Source organism: Lampetra planeri, chromosome 34 (assembly GCF_965212315.1).
Source record: "Lampetra planeri chromosome 34, kcLamPlan1.2.h2, whole genome shotgun sequence".
Classification (NCBI taxonomy): domain Eukaryota; kingdom Metazoa; phylum Chordata; class Hyperoartia; order Petromyzontiformes; family Petromyzontidae; genus Lampetra; species Lampetra planeri.
Genome location: NC_136140.1, coordinates 1,461,959 through 1,485,083, shown reverse-complemented (window position 1 = coordinate 1,485,083; position 23,125 = coordinate 1,461,959). Strand labels below are relative to the sequence as shown.

Sequence of the window (23,125 nt, the reverse complement as noted above, 5' to 3'; positions counted from 1 at the left end):
AAGTTTTCGGCGCGTTAAGTGCAAGGGTAAAGGTAAAAAAAACGAAATGACCATTTTGCTTCGTCCTATTATTATTTTTATTGTGCCATCATTTTTTATAGGCGGCATTCAGTAGCAGGTGTATGCATTCTCTGCCCGACTCCAATTTGCATATTATATTATTAAGGCCATAGACACAGAGAGAGAGAAAAAAAAGCGATTTCTACAGTTCATTACACAGTTGTCTGCAGCAAAGATGGTTTGATGTGAAAAAGTAATGAGCAAGAAAGGGAATAGGAGCGTGACCCTTCATTGTACAATCTTAAGCCTTTGGCCATTTCCGCCTTCGAGAGGGCTTAACCCATAAACCGCTGACATTCTGCTTGCTTATCTGCTGCCTTTAACTGAAATCCTGGTGGATAATTGCACCAAAGTAGTTCGGCATATTTGTTTGCCTACAGCCGTGTCCCCCCCCCCTTAAATTCCTCAATGTCTAACAACTTACTCTGAATTTCCCAGCAGCATGGCATCTCACGTTCACTCTTTTTGATTTATTTTTTTCGTGGCAAGGTGCTTAATTTGAAATCGTGGGTTTTGGGAGTGTTTTGGACGAATTGGTTAAGCAAGTTATTTTCAGTGGAGAAAAAAAAGGGGGTTTGCTATAAACACATTTTCCATGATGTGTCCTAATTGGCTGCATAAATCTACTGTGCTGTAAAAAAACAGAGAGAGAGAGAATAGCTTTCCCGGAGCGAAATCTTCACCCGTATTTACCAATTCATTAAGACCCAGTGATGCGAGCTTAGCGAGAGGGCTCTGGCAACATAAATCAGGTTCCAATATAATGAGCAACTTCACTTTATCCAATGACTGCGGGCGTCTCAATGCAACGCGCTCCAGACGAGGCCGCACGGGGTGGCGAAATAACGGGAGGCCAGGGAAGGAGTGCGGCCACGAAACTCGCAAGTCCGTTTCCTTTCAGCGAAAACATCTGTCAGGAGTGTCGAGCGATGCCTCCGCGCTCACCGTCGGTGTGGAATTATTCCGATGGGCACCGAACCGCGGTGCTCCTTTTGATATTGATGTTACAGCCGGACTGTGTAACCGCGCCCGCAATTACAAACAACGGTTAATTCGGTTGTAAATATGCACCATTGATGCTTTAAAAGCGTCGGCTTGAAAATGCTTTTCGGCGGAATGGGGAGTAATTGCGCAGTTCTCACGAGTGTGTTGTATTAAGTTACAGGCTTTTCTTTAATGGATGAAATTACTTGTTTTTACTTGCAAAGGTCGCGGGACACAGCTGACGCATTGCTGCGAATGTGGATTATTTAAAAAAAAGAGGCAAGAAAAAAAACGGACGAGAAAAAGATGACAAAATACGAAGCCACGAGATTGCTTCATGAAATACAGTTCATACCAAAACATATTGTCGAATAATAATAATAATGGTATTCGTTTACTCAGTAAATCCTCACTGAGTCTCAATACTAATTGTTCTTGAGGGTGCTGCCTTTGGTTGCGGAGTCAATTCTCCTTTGATTCTTGACTTAAAGCTTTCGTGACTCCAGGAATTCATATTCTTTTGGTCTTTCGGTAAAGTCACGTAAATAACAAAAAACTACGACGTTTCGATCGCAACACAAGCGGTGTCGTCGTAGTTTTTTGTTATTTTCTTTTAACCTATCTACGTGACTTTACCAAAAGACCCAAAGAATATGAATTCCTTTGATTATTTCTGCTTTATTTTCATCATCATCATCATCACCAATGACCCATCTACGCTGGACAGAGACCTCCACTGCCACCCCCACGATGCTGTGGTGTAACAATCCACCCGCGACGATTCCATCGCTCCGTCTCCCACAGTGAACGCACGTACTCCCTGGCAGGTTCCGTTCCACGGCTGCCACTCCCATTCTGAGTCTCGACCATCGGGCCTTCCCGCCCTTGTGGGTCTAAACTCTCGTGGCCACAGAGAAGATACGTTCAAATTATAGTGCTCACGAAGCCCGTGGCAATCCTTCTTGCGCACTGCCTTCGGCAGGTACCTTGTTATCTTACCTCCTACGATAGAAAATTTCGTAAATAATGAGAATAAAAAAACGTACTTCACAGTCGGAAGCTTTTATTTGCAAAGTTTGTATGTACTTATAATCTATGAACCGACTGGAATAATTAGCTTGTCCAAGCGAGATGGGGCAGGAAGAAAATAAAAGTCGTCGATTAAATTTGTTTTTACAGAAATGCATGCAGAACAAAATACACCACCTCAACAATGCGGTGCAGATTATCAGTGGAGCAGCACAAACTGAACATACATTTCCACATAGCCACACTGATCTGAATTAGTTATACAAAAGTGGTGCGGTGATATAATTCTAACATAATTCGAAAGCGACCTAACCCTCAAATAACAAAATAGATAAGAAGAAAATACGTTTACTTCACATATCTGTCTCTCCACGTATAAAAAATTAAAACACATTTACACGACCCCATCGGCCCTACGGCCTTCTGGGAGTGAACAATTTCTGCAACATTCCATCAGTACAAAGCAAACTCTGGACTGGTTTAGACGTAGAGTGTCTCATCAGCAGAGTCAGGTTTGCTTGAATCGATTCTGATGAAATATAAACAATGTGTTACAAAAACAGCCATAAGTCACTTTTAAATTGCAAATGGGTCTAAAATTGTCTCATCGAGTTGGTCTATTTACACATAGATGGGTCTCGGGCATTAGACTTTCACATTGGTACAGTGAGGGCAAGCTTTGGATTGTTGGCCACATTTTGCTAACTTTCGCCACATACTCAGATGTCTTTTGGCATTCTATCACATCCGGCAGCGGCGAGCAGTCTTGTCTCACAGTTAATTTTTATTAACTCTCTCTCATCATTCTCACACCATTCGCTCGCTCTCTCTCTCTCCCCCTCTCTCCCTGGGGAGCAAAATGAGTGCCCTTTTCCTTCCTGTCACTGGTGTGAAATTGTCTCGTAGAAATGTCTTCATTTTCCACATAATTGCTCTGGCGCTAAGGTTCAGGAAATGAAAAATAACCTGTTATCTTTGTCACGGGCGCAATTCTCTCCTTCTCTTTTATTATTATTATTTTTATTTTTAATTCATTATTATTATTATACATATCCCCCCCCTCACTTTTCCACAGGGCCCTCTGTATCCCCGGCAATAAGAGAAACGAACATTCTATAATGTGACGCCCGCACGGTGGGACGGGGGAAATCGTGCGGCAAAGTGCAAGCCACCCGCTAGAAAGTGGCTTTGATGCATAAAGGCTGCATTGATGCGCGTGTGCAGTCAGATGTCACAATTACAATATAAGAAACACACCCGTAGGTTTTCCCATCATTATACGGTTCGTTCCATATAATAAAGATGAAAATGTTAAGTTGTATTAGCATGTTTATTTAAGCACATTTGTAATCTTTGTTTTATTTTACAACAGAGCGCTGGTATTGTTTGTGTTTTACATGTGCAGTGCGTGCACGCTGTGAGCACGTGTGTGTGTGTATGCAGTGTAGTGTAGCTGTTCGTGCTCTACGCTACGGACCCGGCGACCTGAGTTTGATTCCTGCTCATGGCCACCAATACCAGTGACGATTATCTGAACCGATAGCCTCAACCTCCAATGGGTACCTGGTGCGGTGTGTAAACATCGGTAATAGGTAGACAAAGGCGACCAGGTGTGGTGCTGGCCACCCACTCCTTCGTGTGCCGTACCGGCCTTCATAGGTGCTTGCAAACAGCTCTTGCCCCAAAAGTATATTTATTCTCTATGGGGGATATTTGTCTTTGTGTGGAGGTATACAATGCAGATTATTGCGTGAGCTATGTTGTAGTGGTCTGTGCACTGCACTACAACTCCAGTGAAACAGGTTTGAATCCTGGCCATGATGCACAGAAACATTTTGATTGAGTTCGCTAAGCCTAATATTGGCAATTCAAAAATTTTGCGACGTAAAATTATTGATCATAAGATTGCCAGTTTAGATCCTTGTTGGGTAGTAGACGCAACCCATGTTCCCTCCTGAGGTAAATTGCTTTGTGGGGGTTAAAAGTGACTGTCCCAAGGATAGAATGGATACCGTTGTAACACTTTGGAATTCCTATCACTGGCTCGGGACCACCACCGGAGCTGAGCTTTACCCGCTGCTAAGCTCACGAGTGAAACTAACAACAACTTTGCCGTGGTGTGGTCGACATTGGTGCCGGGGAGACAAAGGCAGGCAGGCGTGCTTAGTGTAGCTTTTCACGTCACCCATCTTATTACATTTTTTGTTAATTTAGTAAATTATTTTTAAAATGTATTTTGAATATTATTTGCATGCCGAGTGTCTGTTGCTGCTGTGTCTTGTTACAGCGCTTTGAGATCCTTGATGAAAAGCGCTGTATGAAAGTGATTCTTATTATCATTTGCCTCGCCGGCCTTAATAGGTGACTCAACTAACAGCACTTATCCCTGTAGTCGCTGTGGCTGTAATGATCGTGTCTTGTTCATTTACTATGAAGCCTCCTCTTTGGCAAGGCAGTGGCCTGGAAGGAAGAAAAAAACAACCCATAGAATGAAAGTACCAGAAGCAGGCATTCAAATCCCTTTCACTGCCAGCCCCACATATACAGCAGTCGATCAAAGAATTATATCGTACACCTTGCCCTGCAGGGCGCTTCGTGTGGGACGCTGACTCCGGCTTCAAATATAAAAACAAATTCTGCAGAGATTCTAAAAGCCTCACTATTTCCTTACCGTTTCCCAGAAGCCTTGAAGCATATTTCAGTAAACTTGTTCAGAGACTTAGCTAGTAAGATATAGTGGCGTGTTTATTGATATAAATAAATAAATAGAAACCCAACTGCGTGGGAAGTGTTTGGTACTTGATAGGTGTTCTCGCATGCGTGCGTATGTTTGGCTGCCCGTGTCTTTTTCTCCATCGCATCCTAGGCCGCAAGCCCATTGCTTTATGTTGTTTCAAGTTGCCACCAGCCAAAAATGGATGCTGGGACTTACAATTCAGATATCGCAAATGATAAAACAACGGCCAACATTCTAAACCACCCACCTCTGTCCACCCAGCATGGCACCACCCACGTTCGATCGGCAGGTCACTTGTGGTTGGGTAAAGTGTGGATACTCCCGGCCCTTCCAAATCACCAATATAACGATGACGATTTCAGTTTCACGTAGCGCCGTTCACGCCATTGCATCTCACAACGCAGCACGGTAACGGCGTCCGTGCTCACATTCCGAGCTCTTCCCTCTAGAGGGGCGACCGAGAGCTCCCTCCAGCGGGAGGCCTATCCACCAGCGGCGGCGTGAGCAGGCCATTGCAGGGGCTGCTCCTCGACCTACTTGTGCTGCCCATCGCGTATCCTCCTTTTGGAGTCGAGGCACACCGTGAATTAATGGAAAGTTGCCGTTAGAAAAAAAAAACACCCACACTCGCTTCCCTGTCCCTGGGTTTCATTTGAGTGGCAATTGTCGCGCCTTCAAATGGATAGAGACCACTTGTAAACTTGCTGGCACAAAGGCGAAGTGTAATCGCAAGACAGCTGGATTTTATTCTCGACCACAATGGGATTCAACTGTGAGACACGACTGAATGAAGGATTTAGGTGTTTGAACGCCCATGCTTGGTTAACTGGGTATAGCCCCAGTGATAGTCGAGTGCTAAATGCGCTTGTCACCGAGCCAGATTGCACATGGTCGCACGTTCTTTCGTGAAACGTGCCACATGCGGCGCCGGTTAATGAGGCGCTTTAGAGGCACAGGGTTAGTGGATCGCATGGAGATCATCACGTGCGTGAGACTCCCATCTCGTTGGCCGCATATCGGTGCGATAGAAGGCGGTGAATGAGGTATGTACGCCAGGGTTTTCTGCACAGTACACTGGAGTAACGCTCATTGAGCAATTAGCCCTCCATTCCAAGTAGGACGCAGGATTTCCTGGGTAAATAAAGGCTATTGTTGTGAATGGAAATCGCAAAGTGCAATCCTGTGAATCTTTTAGCAGCCAGAATTGTTTGGAGGGAGAGCCTTTTCCGGTCACGGTGAATGCCCGGCGTACTGCGAGTAATTAAATAACTCTGTGTCACTTAATTTTAATTACAATTTACATGTCATTTAAACCTAAGACAGTTGATTTACACATGCGGACTTAATAGTCAATCACTAAATATTTACAATTTAATATTTACAATGTTGCAACACAATTTCGTAAATCACTGCTGTACAGTTTAATCTCAGTTACTTCCCATCAATGTCTTCCCCTTCTTCGTCAGGCCAACGTTGGTGTAGATCAACAAACTTTAATTTTATACCGAGGTGGTCGAGCTGGGTAATTGGGTCAGGAGCAGCGGAGTGGTGAATCATCGCTGTGATGACGACGATGCCTCCTCCTTCTCCTCCGTGTTTGTGAATCGGGGCACTCAGTTCCACGTTCTGTGGTTATTCTGTTCTGGGTGGTGACCGCAGTTGCCGCACACTAGTGGCGCCGAGATGTTAACTACCTCGCCTGGTATGTAGGAGGTCCATGGGTTCGATCCCGACCCTGACGCCTGTATATTTGGAGTTTACACGTTCTCCCCGTGGTTGCGTGGATTTTTATCCGGGTCCTCAGATTTTTCCCTCCATATTTAGCATCAACATGCATTTAGAATATTTGGCAGCTATAAATGTCCACATGACAAGCCACTTCATTGGGCTATCATTCGTGGCCAGGTCGCTTCTGCAAAAGCGCTACATCGCCTAGGAGGCCTTACCTGGTAAATTATAAATAGTTTAGTTTTTTTGTCAACGTGAAGAAGATGTGTACTGCTTGCGGTTCACTGCACATCTGATTAGCACGGTTGGCTCCATACGGTGCAAAAGAAGTTCAACATACACACGTACATTGCGTTTGTAAGGTTGAATATATTTTCTGATGGACTTCGGAAACTTATTTTGTTTATTTGTAAGATAAATGTAAAAGCTGAGAGGCGGAGAGCTTTGAATGTGACCTCCAAGGGAACGAGTTCACCGAATTTCATACAACAGATAAGTAAATGCCTTTAGAAATGCTACTGCACATATGCATGTCATCTCTTTTTCGCGTGCAGCTTCATTACGGTGCGAAAGTGTTCCGGTCAAAGTTTTCGGTTTATTAAAAAAAACTAAAAATTTTTATTTCAGGTAACCTTTTGGCTTACCACCAATTCTGGCTTTTGGTGGTTTTATGGTATTTGCAATGAAGTGAAGACTAATACAAACCCGGTGTCATCGTGCACTCTATCAGTACATCAGGGCTTGGAGCCACAACAAAAATCCTCACCGCCCCCAAAAACGCTCCGTGGATTTCTTCATCCCGACATGAATCTAGAGTCGTTTTATAGACCTCCATTGCAAAATATATACAAAACAATCTCAGTTGCCTCCCATCCGGTTTGATAAACACGTTTGTATTAATGAAAGCATGTTCCTTACGCAGTGAAGATGAATGCTGTTAAGACAGTTTTGAGTGGCCAAAAACTTAGACCCTCAAATCAATGGCCTTGACTTGTCAGCTTTGGAGAAGTGGCGTTTGCAATGTCTCAGGAAGAAGTGGACCTCACTCCAGATGTTGATTAACGTCACACGTTTTATAAATGCGGTATATGCAATCCCTTTTCCTCAAATGGTTTGTGATTAATCTGCCCATGGCATTGCCTTCTGAGAACTATAACGGTTTCACTGAGACCACATTCGTAAATATGAAGCCACTTACGTAGGAGAAGACAAAGACAAAATATGCCCACTCTCGCATTATAGATTGTTGGGGCAAGTGCTGTTAGCGAGCACCTATTAAGGGCGGCATGGCGCACGAGGGTGAGGTGTGGTCGATATCACACCAGCCATCTTTGGTCTCCCCAGTGGTGATGTTTAAATCCTAGGGAAGGCCCCAGTACCGGTTCAGATTATTGCCACTAATGTTAGCCACTGCCATGCATCGAACTCAGGCCACCAATTTCATAGCACAATGTGTGACACTATGCCACCACTCCTCGCATGAATGTAGGGATAGAAGCATGCACACACGCATGTATTAACACGGTTGGCGACGTATGGTGAGAAAGAAGTTCAACATACATACATACATCTGCACATAGGCAGATGCAGAAGTGTTATATTTAATTTTGGAATGTGGTAGAACATCTTAAAGTTACATTATAGGCTTCAATGATATTTCTGGGATCAACTCTTTGGCATGGAATGGGTATGGAGTCTTCTGCTATTAAATAATTATTTTTAAACATATCCACTAGATAATAGACTTATTTCAATTGATGTACTGGCCATGCATTTATTAATCCACTGCTTGTATGCAATACCCCTCCATGTTGTTTCAGTCATCATGGGGATTGTTTGACCATCCTGAACCATCATGGTCAGTGTTGGTTGGGGAAGGGGCAGGGGGGGCAGGACTGGTTCCAAGAAACTCGCGTCATTGAATTGGTGGTGGCGCAGTGAGTGAATCGCTGGGGTGGTATTTGATGTGCCATCATAATTCGGTGATATTGTCCTGTTTACCTCAAAAGTCGTCTGTACGGCCCTAGCATGTCTCAATAAACTGTTGAATACATGCTCACAGTTCGTGGTTCCGCTACAATGAGAGTTTGCTTGCTGGCTGAATCTTCAGTGTGACTCGAGCTTGAAATGGTAATCACACACACATGCATTCTATTCCATACCTCCAAGCTGCTTGACCTACAACGGCAGACTTTACATGTGCTTTACTCCTTGAGGAGAAACCTAATTGCTAGCTGCGTTGTAAGCGTGCGACAGTATTCAACTGAGTACAAAGTCGCATCTCATCCGATCGTCACGTATCCGCCATTTCCAACTAACCGCCCACAAATGATGTATTGATACACTTCAATGCCAGTGGTGCAAAAGAACAAACAGCGAAACAGTCAACACGCAAGATGGGCCATTGCCTGAAACGTCGGCGATTGTTTCTTTTTCGGTTTAAGACCATAGTTTGATCGAAGGAAGTGATGAGTTTTTTTGGAAAATGTCTTAAGATTGTTTACAAATCAGACCTTTTCACAAATTCGCGTCCACCTCGGTCCCCAGCGATTCGAATGCGCTAGGTTGTCCCGTATGATTTTTTAAAAGTCTTATCATCATGCTGGAACGTGTTGACATAACATGTTTATATGTGTGTGCATGCATGTATAGGCGTGTTGCTTATCCGAATAATGAACTCTGCAGTCAATTGACTTAGTGAGGCATGTGTACGCTTAAAGGAACAGTTGCTGCGGTTTTTCAAAATCTCACAATAGCCACCCTCATTATCATCATATCTGGCCAGTGCCCTGCAAATAACAAAACCCTACAGGCCAGCACTTTAAAATTAATGATGAAATAGGCTTTTCATGTGGCTGAACTAAATTAATCATGAGAACTTTTTTTCCACTCTGAGCTTTAAACTCACCATGGCCTCTTTTTCACTTAAACTTCAGAGTGGGTGGGGGGTATATACATATACACATATTCAGTTAATAATGGGAACTGGCAGTGCCACTTCAGTGGTGGATATGCTGCGGTGATTTTCTGTTGGGACATCAACCGTGCATTCAGCATCCGTGCCTCGCGCTCTTCCGACTCCAGCCCGCATTCTCAGATGAATATTTGTGGTCGTGCAGATTTGTTCAAGTCTCGTCGAGTTCTCGTTACGTCTTTATTTGCTCGCTTGCTTATCGTGCCATTTTTTGGCCCGATTTTATCCCATATCAAAGCGAAGAAGAATATCTCACGTCATCCGAAGAGGTGAGAACTGCATGCGAATGCATTGTCTTGAGCTCAATTGACAAAAACCTGGAAATTTTAACGTCCTGAGAAGACTGACATTTCCCCCTGGATAGCAGCCACCTCCAACACAGCACAATCCTAGGGAAATCAGGACAGGTAGCAACTACGACGTCATGAGATAATTACTCCATTAGGAACTCTCACAGAGAAGTACAACATCGCTGGTGTGGTTTCTGGCGTGCACTCCTTTCAGTCGATGGCTTTGGCACGGCTGGCCTCGAACATGCGGACATCTGAATGCCCCGCAGCGCCACACGGCACTCTGTCCTGTCGTGAGACCCTCACGAGTGCCCGTGTCCGCCATGTAAATGTGGTCACCACAAGGTCACGTGTGGCAGGGTGGACATGTTTGGCCAGGTTGTAAGGAGCAGGCCAAAGCGCCTTCTGGCATCATCATCATCGTCACGGTCCATGGGCAGATTTCCCCGTGTAGGTGTCCACTGCCCCTTTCGTCATTTGTTTCCACTTTCATCTGTCTTGTGGTAACATGCTCACGTAGTGGGCCACATCTTTCGGGCACCAATCTCTTATGTCGTCATCAAGCCATGCTCTGTTAGGTCTTCCTCTCTTTCCGGTTCCTTCCATTGTTCCCAAGTAACACACACCTTCTGTGTAAGGGCTCTCTAGAGGTCCGTCAAGTGGAGGCCCTATTCCCAGCAGTGGCGTGAGCCAAGCAATTGCAGGGCTGCGCCTTTCTCTACTCGTTTTGTTTTTGCCACGAGCATCGGAGCAAGTGCTCGTCGACGTTTGAGCCGAAGGGGATATTCTTAGGGAATCTTGAGCAGAGCGACGTGTAGCAGCCAGAAAGGTTTTTTTTTATTCCCTAAAAGCCGTCTAATTAAATAGCTCATGTCTTAAATGCGCTCTTTTTTTGTTTTACCATTGGTTTTTCTCTCATTGTCAATGTAGTTCACGGTTTAGTTAACTGGCCTTGATTTTTTTTGGCTACCAATTGCTAACAACGCCATTATATTATACAAGGCATCGCCATGAGTCCTGAAACACCTCCAACTGTGTTACCCACTCACTCTTCATTCTCATTCCGTCTTAATCTAAACTGAGCTGCCTTTTTGTGGTTAAGTGGCCTATGCTGCTAATTGCTTTGTAATGTGTTAATTAATTATCCTGCCTTGGCATCACTTGCTCCTGTTGATTCCACTTATCATACTAAATAGCTGCTTATCCGTTGTGGCTCTTGTCATTTTTTTGAATTATTATTATTAACCACGCTTGAAGATGCTAATCTATTGGAAGAAGAGAACCCATTTTCTGGTTTTAACTATAACCAGTATAATTGTTTGAATTACTTCCAATTACTCAACTTTGAGCTGCATAGAACCCGATGTTACTCATCGCAGTGTGCTTCACATGTCGTGATACTGCCGTGCCAACAGCCTCGAATACGTCTTGGCCTGGTGTGTTGTGTACTTGTGTTGGTGTGTGTTGGTGTGTGTTGGTCTGTGTTGGTGTGTGTTGGTCTGTGTTCGTGTGTGTTCGTGTGTGGGTTTGAAGTGCAATGGTTAGCGCGCTGCACTATGAACCCGGTGACCCGAGTTCGATCCCTGCTCATGGCCAACAACAGTGACGATTATCTGAACCGGTCCTGGGTCTCCTCTAGGTCGATTCAGCCTAAAATGATTACCTGATGCGATGTGTGAACCGCACCACTGGAGAAACAAAGGCGGCCAGGCATGGTATTGGCCACCTGCTCCTTTGTGTGCCATGCCGGCCTTCATATGTGCTCGTTACAGCACTTGCCCCAACAGTCTGTTTAGGCTATATGGGGAACATTTGTTTTGTTTGTGTTTGCATATACTTGTGTTCGTGTGTGTGTGCGTGTCTCAGTAGTGGCAACGCAGTGTATCGCGCACTTTGCTACGAACCTGGCCTTGGTTAACATTGGTGTTGATTATCTGAACCGGTGCTTAGACTCCCTTTGGTCGACTTACCCTTAAATAAGTACCTGGTGCACTGTGAAAGCACCAGCACTGGGGAGATAAAGGTGGCCGTGCATGATGCTAGCCACACCAATCCCTCTTGCACTGTGCTGGCCTTCATAGGTGCTCACATACACAGAACTTTCCCTATTAGTCTGCATGTCTTTAACGGAATCTATGTATTTGTAGTCAGAGGAGAGATGTATTTGTTAGCGCGCTCCATTTCCTGGGTTTGACTCCTGGTCATGGACCTGCATTTGTTTTTCCTCCTTTGGCTGCCATTGAATCACCACTCCCATCTCATCAGCCATCATTCCTTTAAGCATACGTCTGCTTTATTTTCTTAACTGTCAATATGATGTTTATAATTCTGTTTCGGTCATTCATGTGTTTTTTGTCAATGCGGAGCATGCGTGCTGCTGTTTTGCACAATATGCAGTTTTTGTTAATTTTCCTTGCCAATGTGCGTTTTTTCTATCCACTTGTCAAGAGCGTGCCACGTGCACTGGTTGAAAACTTTCCTTTACACAGACACATTGGAATGTTGCTTTTCATTATCAAATCCACTGAGCCTAAAACCACTGCAACCTGCTCGCGCACGGATCTTTATTTTAACGTTTTGATCTCCCTTCTCGTTCAAGAATCGCTCTCCGTAATTTTTAGCAATTATTATCAAAACCATTTAAAATGACGTGGTGGTATAAAATGACGTTGAAAAGAATAAAGTAGTTAAAGTAGGAATCAGAAGAGTTGGGGGAGGAGAATCTCTCACTGCCGAGGCTGCTCGCCGTGCTACGAGAAGACATTTGAAATTGTAGAAATAAAGATGTGATAATAGAGAAAATAATGACATCTCAGAATTTCTGACTATGCATTCATTATGATAAACTGATTGAAATTAACTGCAAGGCAACAGTGTGCGGACCTTAACAAAGAAGACTGGCAAGTTGGGACGAAGATAACTCATGAGAAAATCAAAAGTCGCATATCGTTAGTCTGCTAATTAAAAACGAAATCGTTTTTGGAGGAGCACAAATTGAGAGAAAAATGGAGTGTGTGGAGTAGAATGAGGCGAGTGTCGTGCATTAGGATAAACGCTGTTTGGCAAGAGCTGGCAAGAGATGCTGCATATCGTGTGGTCAAACCAGAGTGTGGATTATGGGCATTCGCTCCCCATGTTTTGATTCATCGGAAAAACTCAGACCTAGATGGGTGCATTTTTTTAGATGGATCTAAATGTGTGTTTTTTTATTTTGCTTCGGATCGATTCGAACGCAGGAAAGGTCCTCACGTCTGCGTCACTTTTCTCGAAGGAAGTAAAAGCCACGTGGCATTGGGTGACGTCGTCGCTGATGTCGGCACATTTCTACTCTCGTTGGAATGTTGGAATCCTCAAAAAAAATGTAATTCTAAAAATGTTAGGATCCGAAAAAGAAGTATACAAAATGTAAAATAATATCAATAATACTAAATAATATGAACATAAAAATCATCCTTCTAAAATAATAATCCTAAAACAATGCTCAAAATAATACAAAAATGCCCCTAAACGTCAAAATACATTAAATGCATTAGTCACTAAAATAATATACATGAAGGCTGTTATATTGAAATAGATTCTTAATTCCATCATTTCACTCATGTGGTCAGTGCCATCCAGTCGAGTAACTTCAGAGCTGCTCACGCAAAGCTTCTATAACGTGATATCATATGTGGAAATATATTGTGCTGGTAATTTTTCCTTAAAATGGGGTTAGTTTTTTTATCATTCAAATATATATTTAACATATTTAGTTTCCAATATATAAATGTTACAATTTTTAACACCTCTCCGGTTTTGCGATATCACATGTGCACGCGCGTGTGTGTGTGTGCGCGCGGGCGCGCTGTCCTTATTGACAGTACTGTAGGTTTTCACCCTTCTCACCTTCATAATGTATATTCTGCAAGTTTCATAGAATTTGATTTGCCCTTAATCTAATGCGTTCACACTGCTGGCCAAAAGAAAAAAATCGCTAAATCATTTGCAAATAAAAGGAAAACTTCCGAAGCGTGCACGCTGACCTTAGCTGGTGTGAAGGCCCTGTGCTGTTTTATCCGCCTGGATCGTGATTATGAATTTATGCCCTGACTCAACGTTCTCCTGCTGCTTCTCTGGGCTCCCTTTGGCGTCCCAATCCGCAGCATTAACATGTTTGCTCAAGCTCCCCCCTAACACGTGTCAGAGAGCTGGACTTTAGGAAAACATCCAGAAACGATGATTCTGACCTTTGCATAGAGGCAGGGGGGGAGTGGAATGGGGCGGAATGATGTTGAGATATGGAGGCCACTTAGGACTGCATTGGCAAGGATAGTGTAAGCAACTCGGTGGGTTCGGAATCGCTTGTGGGCTGAGCAGGTCGGCGTGGGTGTGCAGCCGTGAGGAAGATGAGATTGTGACGGTGGGCGCTGCCGTGCGCGCCGGATGGAGGAGGTCGGGCGACAGAGAGTTGGTGACCAGGGGATAACCTCAAGCCAGAGGGCGGAGGCGGCCGTGTTGGCAATGGTGATGATGATGATGGGACGGCAAGGAAAGGTCCAGGAAGTGGCGTGTCGACCGTACAATTGCCGAGGGGACTTTTAAACAGAAGGACAGAGCCATTGGCAAGATGGCATAACATTGGACGCGCCGACCTCTTGACCTTGATCTTGACCTCAGGTATTGCCATAACTCCAGGATGCACAGTCATTTCCCTTTTCTGTCTTGGAAACAATAGAACGCGCCCCGCCACGTTATTAGCGCAAAGCGCAGACATCTGCATTTCAGCGCGAGACTGCTTAGCCACGCGGGTTTCCTGCACCGAATCGTACGCCCGTTTGGTAAATCATACGCAGAGCGTGTGTTAGAGACACCTACCTACAGGGCAAGACATGCGTCTATTGGAGGCAGTACAGCAACGAGGTTGCAGACATGTATTTACAGAGTTTTAATGAATGTTCCAGTGCATGTGTGGGTTCTCTCTGTGCACTGTGAATTCCTTCTGCCCACAACAACAATAATACTTTCATTCAAAATTGGGTTTGCCGAACATCCAGAGCCGCAACCTGTTAAAAAAGAGTCTTGACACATCTAACTCATAATAATAATATTGAACAGAGACGCTACCTAATAATTTATGCTGTTACGTAAATTATTACGTGAAATTACCCCCAAAGCAGAGCGAGTTTAAAATAAAGGAATGAGAAAGGATTATAATTGACTGCCATGCAGAGACATGCAGTGGGTTGTAAAAATGTTCACGTGATGTCCCAAGCAAAGCCACTCATCAAAAGGCTTCATGTGATTCGCTCGGTATAAATAAATGGAACCGATTGTGAGTGACTCCGCGCATGTGAGGGGAGACGCTGATGTGCCGTAACAGTTAGACGCGCTGGGCAGAAGTCGCCGGTTCGATCTCCCGGCGCGGTTTGAACGATGGTGCGAGTTTCTTATATCCGCCCTCTCCCACCCACCTTCCCCCCACGTGATGTAACGATGTAATGGTTCGCGGCGCACTGAACTTGCAATGCAGTGTCCCGACGGTTCAATTCCATCTCCTGGTGCGGGGCAGTTGAAACAATGGGGCAAGTTTCTGACATCCTCCCCTCCCCGCCTCGATGCAGCCAGCAGTAGAAATGGGCACAGGGTGAGCAGGTGATTGGCAGGTGAGGTGTGGTGGGGTGCAGCGTGGGTAATCCTGCCTTTCCCGAAACAGAAATGAGTCAAAATATCCTCTAGCAAGTGACTCTCTAGAGTTCCATGTAGTAGAGGCTCTTCCCACCAGATTTTAAGTAAACAGAACATTTTGAATTCTCCTCCTTAATTGTATATTTGTTATTTATTGTATAAATTGTGCATTTAAAAATAATATATGTAATTGTTGTTGTTGTGGCGATACGTCAAGAACTATCTGTGCTCTCCGGTTGCCTGGGTGAAAAGTGGCCTCTGTCCTTGCTCAATCCTGGCCCAGCTCACCTCACAAACTCAATAAACAATAAACAATCCGGCAGTGTTGCTCGCAAGAAATCGCAAGGCTGCAACTTTCTCACCTCTAAACATTCATCCTCATCACCACCGCCACTAACGACAAAGATCCCCCGTGTAGCCTTAACAGACTGTTGGGGCAAGTGCTGTTAGCGAATAGCACCTATGAAGGCTGGCACGGCGTCACGAGGGTGTGGGTGGCCAGCACCACGCCACTCGCCCTCATAGAGCATTAATAGACTGTTGGGGCAGGTGTTATTCGTGAGCGCACATGAAGGCCGGCACGGCACACGATGGGGTGGGTGACCAACACCACGCCCGGCCACCTTTGTCTCCCCCACGCCGCCACCACCGCACACGTTTTCAAATCGCCGTTTTTGTTCGCTGTTGTTGTTGGTGGTGCCGAAGTGGGTTTATCTGCAGGTGAGAAGTCACGCATGCACGCGATCACGCGTCCTCTGCCTGGCCACACTCTTGAGATGAGCTGACAAAGTAGGAGGAGGCGGGGCATCGTCTCTCTCATTTGGCCCATAATTCAGAGAGGGCCCTGCTTGCTTGTTGATGAGCCCTTGAAAGCCGCGTGTTAATAAGCCAGTGGAGGCACTTTGATCAACCACCCCGCTTTAAATTGGGAAAATATTTAGTTTCAAATCTCGACATTTTTCCCGACTAAGCACATTTAAGTCACTGATGATGGTTGTTCTCCCGTGGGTTAACATTTTGCGTTTATATATTTATTCATATATTTTTAAAACCAATGTTAATGTATGTTTCATTATTTGTGTGGATTATTATCTTATGGATTCAGATTGTGAACATATTTTAACTTATTGCCGAATATAGAAATTAAATAAAAGTTGGGATTTTGTGTCAATTTCTCATTTTGAGACCTAGATCAAGTATAGCCGTGTTGTCAAACTGTTTATCGTGTTTGAGTAATATATGCAGTTCCTCATTACTATGTAACTTTATTCGTGTAGTTTTGCCGTTCGGATGCGTAGTATTCTTTACATTTTAATGTGGATAGCGTGCTGTGTCTTTATTTATTTCGTTATATTAGTTTATATAAAAAAAACACGCTGTTTTTGTGTGCACGTTGGGATATTTTTGGAGAAAGTGTTTGATTACGATTCTAATAAAAACATATATAACGCAAAACGGAGGTCAATAAGACTAACCCTAAAAGTACAAATACATCGGTCAATGCCTTTCATCCAAAACGTCACCTGCGATATATTGTTTTACATTTAGGGAATTTCATTGACAAACGTCTTGCTTGTGCACAAATAATGCACCGCTGCCAACTTAGTGCTAGAAGACTTTTAGTTTTAATTCAAAGGGAAGGTATTTGATGATTTTCCTCCTGTTGAGTTCTTCCTCTGACTAAGTGGGGGGGGGGGGCAGGGGGGTGTCGAGCAGTGGCGCAGTGAGTGTGGCTACGCTGCGTCACTCTACTGAGGAGCGTTTTGGCGATGTCGCCCCTTGTTTCTGACATCGGTGTTCAATGATGTCACCTCAAGCCGCTGTAGCAAAAAAAAACACTTAAGCGGTGTGGAATCAGCCGAAAATGTGAGTCACAGTTTCGTGATTTACCGTATTAATTCTTGAGGCAACGGAGAACCAATAGAGACTTTTTGTTAAAAAATGAGACCTATTCATCTGGTAGAGGTGGCGTTGCTGCTCTTGTGCTGCTGCTGCTGCTGAGCAGTGTGCCAGGCCACTCACGTTGAATTGCCAGCTACGGCTGCCAGCAGTGGCGAGAGATTATTATTTGAACCGGTCCTGGGCCTCGATCACCCCCATCCACCAACCTGCAATGGCCAGCGTGGTGACCTACGACCCAATCCACCCGTTCCCCACCCCCCCCCCCCCCTGCGATCGAAAGGCATCGGGGAAGGCCGTCATCCAGCAGTGGATTGATGAAGATCTGTGTAAAACAATCCATGAGAGAGCTTGTTTTTCTTTTAAACACGTCGCAGCCTTCGTGATTCTGGCGAAAATTGCTCATTACGAGACGATGGGGCAGTGCCCGTTAAATGTCACAATGTACGATTTATTTCAAGGACATTGTGAAACGTAAAGAAGTTCTACGACGATTTTCGTTTAAATATCAAGAGTCAAAATGTACAGAAACGCACCGCGGAATATATCACACATTTGGAGCTATGATATATACATTTCAGAACTTGACACTTATAAATTGAAGAGCATATTGTGTTTGTTCTATTGATTTCCAAAAAATGACATGACCAAAAAATGAAATCAGTCGCTCAATTAAATTATTTGGTGATTGCAATCCTGGAAACTCATTCAGACAGACATTAGGCTAAAAGAATCTTTCTCTTCTTTTCCCGCCTCCCACATTTTACTTACCGTAAGATGTGTACGGTATGCCCCGCGCTGTCAATGAGAATTTTTAAATTGTGGTTGTTCCTCTGAGATTTAAGAAATGCATCTCACTCCTTTTCCCTCAGCAGTAAAAATGATGAAACATTCATGATTTTAAAGATGGTCCATATGCATAATTTATGCTGTTTTAGCATAGACCTCGGTGATATTCATGACGAATATTATTTTCATATTTTCTGTGGATATTGCGGCACTAAATAATGGTGAAATTAATGGAAGGCTGAGATTTATAGTTTTCATTTGTTTGGTTATTAGAAAATTAATTGAGTGTTAATTTGAGTCATCCTGGATAATGCAGGATAATTGCTCTGCTTGGAAATGGTTTTATATTGAATATTCATCGTGTAAAGATGTTGGATTGCCGCCGCGTGTGCGTGTGTGTACGTACCAATGTGTGCTGGATAAGTGCTTTCCGCTGTCTGCTGTCTTTATCAGCATAGCAGATGATGTAGGAGTTTGCTGTGTAATGATCATCATAATTTCCATGAATACCTTTAACCCCCTCCGTCTCGACGACAAGTTTTCACGTTCCCAGCGCGGCCGCGCTCGTGAAGGTGATTTGCATCGCCGGTGACAACGGAACAAAGGCTCGCTTACCCAGTTGATGAGTGTTGACTTCGAGGCGTAACGCACCGTGGCATGACAGGAGATGCGGCAAAGACAACGATGGCGAAACGCTCGCGAATTGTGACCACTCTGTCATGATATCATCGCGCCAAGCGCGTCGCTGCACATAAAGAGGTTAAACTAAGTGACCTTCAAGATGTCTTGCGAATCAAATTTACTGCATAATATCCTAGCCCTTTTTTTCCATCGGTGAGCAGAGTGTGATTTTTGACAGAAACCTGATTAATTTAATCATGGCATTTTTAATAATCTCTGATGAACGACCACTGGCAATTGAAGCCTCCCGTTCACATTTTTTTGCAAGGCCATTATTGCGAGAATTAAATAAATGCGGTCTCGAGATTGAAGCCAACAATCACCATCGCGATAAGTCCTGACGACGGTTCTCCGATATGCCTTTTAAACATTTACCTCCAGCTCTTGTTTACACACTGTAAGCAAATACGATCAGACCAAGCACCGACATCTAAGAAATGCAAAAAACATATTCCCATGTTGCCGCTCACAGATGTGAGAAATACATTCCACGAGAAAAAAAAAAATTCTTCCCCCAAACACAATGGCACGGGCGATTGTTTGCCAGCGAAAGGTGGCTCATTGCTGGAGATCAATTAGCATTCGGATGCCTTAATTAGCGCTCGCGTGAGTCATCGGCGAGAAAATGTATCCTCTCTGAGCACACCCGCTTTTGTTCCGACACAGATTAAACGCCACGATGCAGGACAGTGGGGTCGAGGCTGCAAGCAATGTGCTCTCAAGTCCAGTGGGAGCCAACGGAGGGGCCAGCGGGCAGCCAGACTCCGTGTGCAAGAGCCGGATAAACGGGGAAACGGCGTCCGCCCTTGATCTCACTGCAGCCGAACTACTGCACCTGCAGCAGCAACAGGTACGCGCGTGTATTTGTGCGTTTGTGTCCGTGCATGTGATTGTCTGTGTGTCTGTGTGGGGAGCGGTAGTGTAGCGGTTATCGCGCTGCGCTATGAACCTGGCGACCCGGGTTCGATTCCCGCTCATGGCCAACACCAGTGACGATTATCTGCACCGGTCCTGGGCCTCCCCTAGGTCGACTCAGCCTCAAATTAATACCTGGTGCGATGTATAAACATCGCCACTAGGGAGACAAAGGCATTCGGGCGTGGTGCTGGCCACCCACCACTTCCTGTGCCGTTCTGGCCTGAATAGGTGCTCCCAAACAGCACTTGCCCCAAAAGTATGTTACAGCTGTGCGGGACATTTGTCTTTGTGGAGTTCGGGTAGCATTGCATGACGGATCACCACATTAGTGTTGAAAATCAGAACCTGTCTTGGGCCTCCTCTAGATCGACTCAGCATTCTAAATGAGTACCTGGTGCGGTATTTAAAACATCAATGTGATGGAGGCGGCCAGCCGCACCTGATGAGCATGTACAGCTACGTACGGCGCGAAAGAAGTTCAACATACAGGTCAAACAGTGCATACGTACTGGCCACACCGCCCACTGTTGTGCTCTTGCCTGGTCTTCATAGGTGTTCCCTAACAGGACTTGTCGCAACAGTCTGCTATGTCTATTAGGGGGAGATATTTGTCAATGTGGAGTTCCCATATCCTGGGCAGTGTGCCCACAAGCAGACGTCTTGCTATGATTTGCTAATATGACTCCATTGACTGTAATGTTGTGTGAAAGCAACCTGCCCTGCTACACTGCATGAAAGGAACGCCAGGTCTTTCTCAAGCCATGAACATTATCACTCTCTCTTCCCTGTGCTTGTGAAATGTGGTCCCTTTGATAGGAACACCAGCGTTGATTTGAGATTCTGGCTGGTTTGCCCGTGATATCCATCCTGGGCTGTTCAAATTTGGACAGCGTTCGGAGAAGTGTTGAAATATCATGAAATATCCTGACAAATTCCCATCCGTGAGCTCCTTTGGCATGTGAAAGAATGCCTTAGCTGGGTCTTCTGGCCAGCCACTGCTTACGCAAGCGGCTATATTTTAGCCGGGCAGAGTTGGTTGAACGGGCACAGCATGGATTGATGCAGTACAGGAGGACTTGGAGCTAAAGTGGACTTGCTGATTCCTGTTGCCGCTGGTGTTGGGCTTGGCTTCTGTGTACAAAGCTCGTGTAAATGTGGCTTGCTGGGCAGTTGACAGTGGCCAACTCCCCAACAACAGAGAGAAGCAAAGGATCGGCGCTCCAGGCGGATTAGACACAGCGAGTTGCCACAGTGGGAGAGTGCCTGTGGCGCTGCTGCCACTGCCTCCGCTCCGTTAACCCATGACTGCCTACCGGCCGAGCCTGCATTTCTCTACGTAGCATCATGGTGTACCTAGCCCGGCGCTGACACTGCGGCGACTTCCGATGTCACTGTGCACGAACGGCGGGCGTTGTTTCCGCTGTCACGTGTTCAACGCACAAATACAAATGGGTCTGGTTCAGAATGCCGGTTAAAGGCTCCGCTGCTCGCCATTGATAGTCATTGCGTCTTTATGGATGTGCGCGGGGCAGATCATCCACCTGGCCCGAAACTTCCTTTTCAGCGCCCCTCAATATGTGAATGAATCAATTAATTCCTTGTCGTATCCTTTTGGACATTTCATTTGTTTTGAGTCAGCAGGCCCAGTGTTTGCTCCTCGCCGTGTCTGGTGCTCTGTTTACCTGTCGGGTGATCTGCTCTTTTAGATTCATGACCGCTCCACAGGTGCGCAGAATTTCCAAAGTCATCCCCGTTTATTATTTTTTGCACAAAATGTAATACGAGCGTCGCAATAGCCGAGCCGCGATGCCGAACATAACTTTAATAAGTCAATTCCCAAAACGCACACCGGCATCAAAACCTTGATCAAAAGTCAGTGGCTTGGTGGAAAAAATAATATTGTTATTATTTCGTATTTTATATATATGATATATGCTCCACAAATTTCTAACCGTATTGTCTCCGGCATGCGCAGTACATGGACGCGATCCCCATCACATGTTATGTTTTCCATGCAAAGAAATCTTGAACATGCCCCTGCCTTATCTTATCTCCGAATATAAGATGGTACAAACATTGTGACCCATATTTGGGCCCATATCTAAAGCCCGAGTCGTGTCCACTCTTGTCAGAAGCTGCTCACCCACACACACACACACGGCGTCAAAGGTTAAGGTCCAGCCCTGAAATTCCTCGCTCACTTCACCCGCTGGTGGAAGGGCCTCCACTGGGGCGAGCTCTCACCCGACTCTTCCACGCTGTCCAGATGTTCTTGAAAGACGTGGGAGTCCCCACACTTTACCCCACACACAAGCGACCTGCCGATCATAGGCTGTGGTTGAACCCAATCGCACTGCTGTCTGGGACAGAGGCGGTGCGCTGAGCACGGGGGATTTAAGAAACTTGCACCGTCGTCTCAACCGCCACGCCGGGAGATCGAAGCGGGCGACTTCTGAATTGCAAGCCCAGTGCGCTGTAATATATGCGCAATGAATCCACACAAACAACCGTCGAAAAGAGGGCAGCGTATTGAGAACGAAGGGAGCGCGCTGCTCTCTTTTGCGCCGATGTTCACAGCAACAGACTTGAGAAGCGACGGCTCCCGTGCTGTGGTTGTTTGATATTGTGTTTAGTATGTGGCAGGACAGTTTTTAATTGACTCAGTTACCCCCTGCGTTCTGCTGACCAGCTTCGAGCCAATGGGTTATTTCGAGCTACATGCAACTGATTATTAAGCTCAGTGGAGTTCTATTCAGCTACTTTCACTAATTGTCTGCATTCACAAATAGCGAATAAACTATGCCATGCGTGTCGTTAATTATCCGCATTCAACTCCAAAAGATCGCATTTACCATTTGTTAATTCCTATTGAATTATATTCAGCTACATGGACTGATTAGCTACATTTATTTCTATGGGGATATGTCCTTTGATTATTAGTCTCATTTGAATTCTATAGACCCATTGGCACTGATTATCTACCACTCAATACGACGCAGCTACACAGACTGATTATTCATCTCAATTGATTTCTTGCGGGCCGCATGTACTGATGTTTGTCTCCATTGAGTTCTCTGGCACTTGCCTGTACCAATGTTAATTTCACTTCAATTCCTACACAGTCACCATTGTCTCTTACACTCCATTTATCTCCATTGGGTTGCGTGGAACCACATGCCCGCTGCCTGCTAATCTCTATTCATCTCTATTGGGCTCTGTGGAGCCGCATGCACCGATCGTCTCCGTTGAGCCTCACCCGACGAGCCGTTCAGCCGCGGCGCAGAGATCGACTCAAAGCCACGGAGAGAATCGGAATCTTTTTTTTCTACTGGAGGAATACGATGAGCTCCAAAGCTCTTTTTTCCGCAGATG

The 23,125-nt window shown here is 45.1% G+C and overlaps 1 protein-coding gene across 8 annotated transcripts in view; it reads left to right on the top strand.

Annotated features, from left to right (window-relative positions):
• Window positions 1-23,125, top strand: part of LOC144730017 (forkhead box protein P1-like) — a 401,316-nt gene that overhangs the window by 119,366 nt on the left and 258,825 nt on the right. For all 8 annotated transcript variants that reach the window (XM_078610465.1, XM_078610470.1, XM_078610471.1 and 5 more), the window contains one exon: window positions 19,502-19,685. In XM_078610465.1, the coding sequence (XP_078466591.1) occupies window positions 19,515-19,685 (171 nt within the window). In that variant the 5' untranslated portion in view covers window positions 19,502-19,514. The remainder of the gene's footprint in view (window positions 1-19,501; window positions 19,686-23,125) is intronic.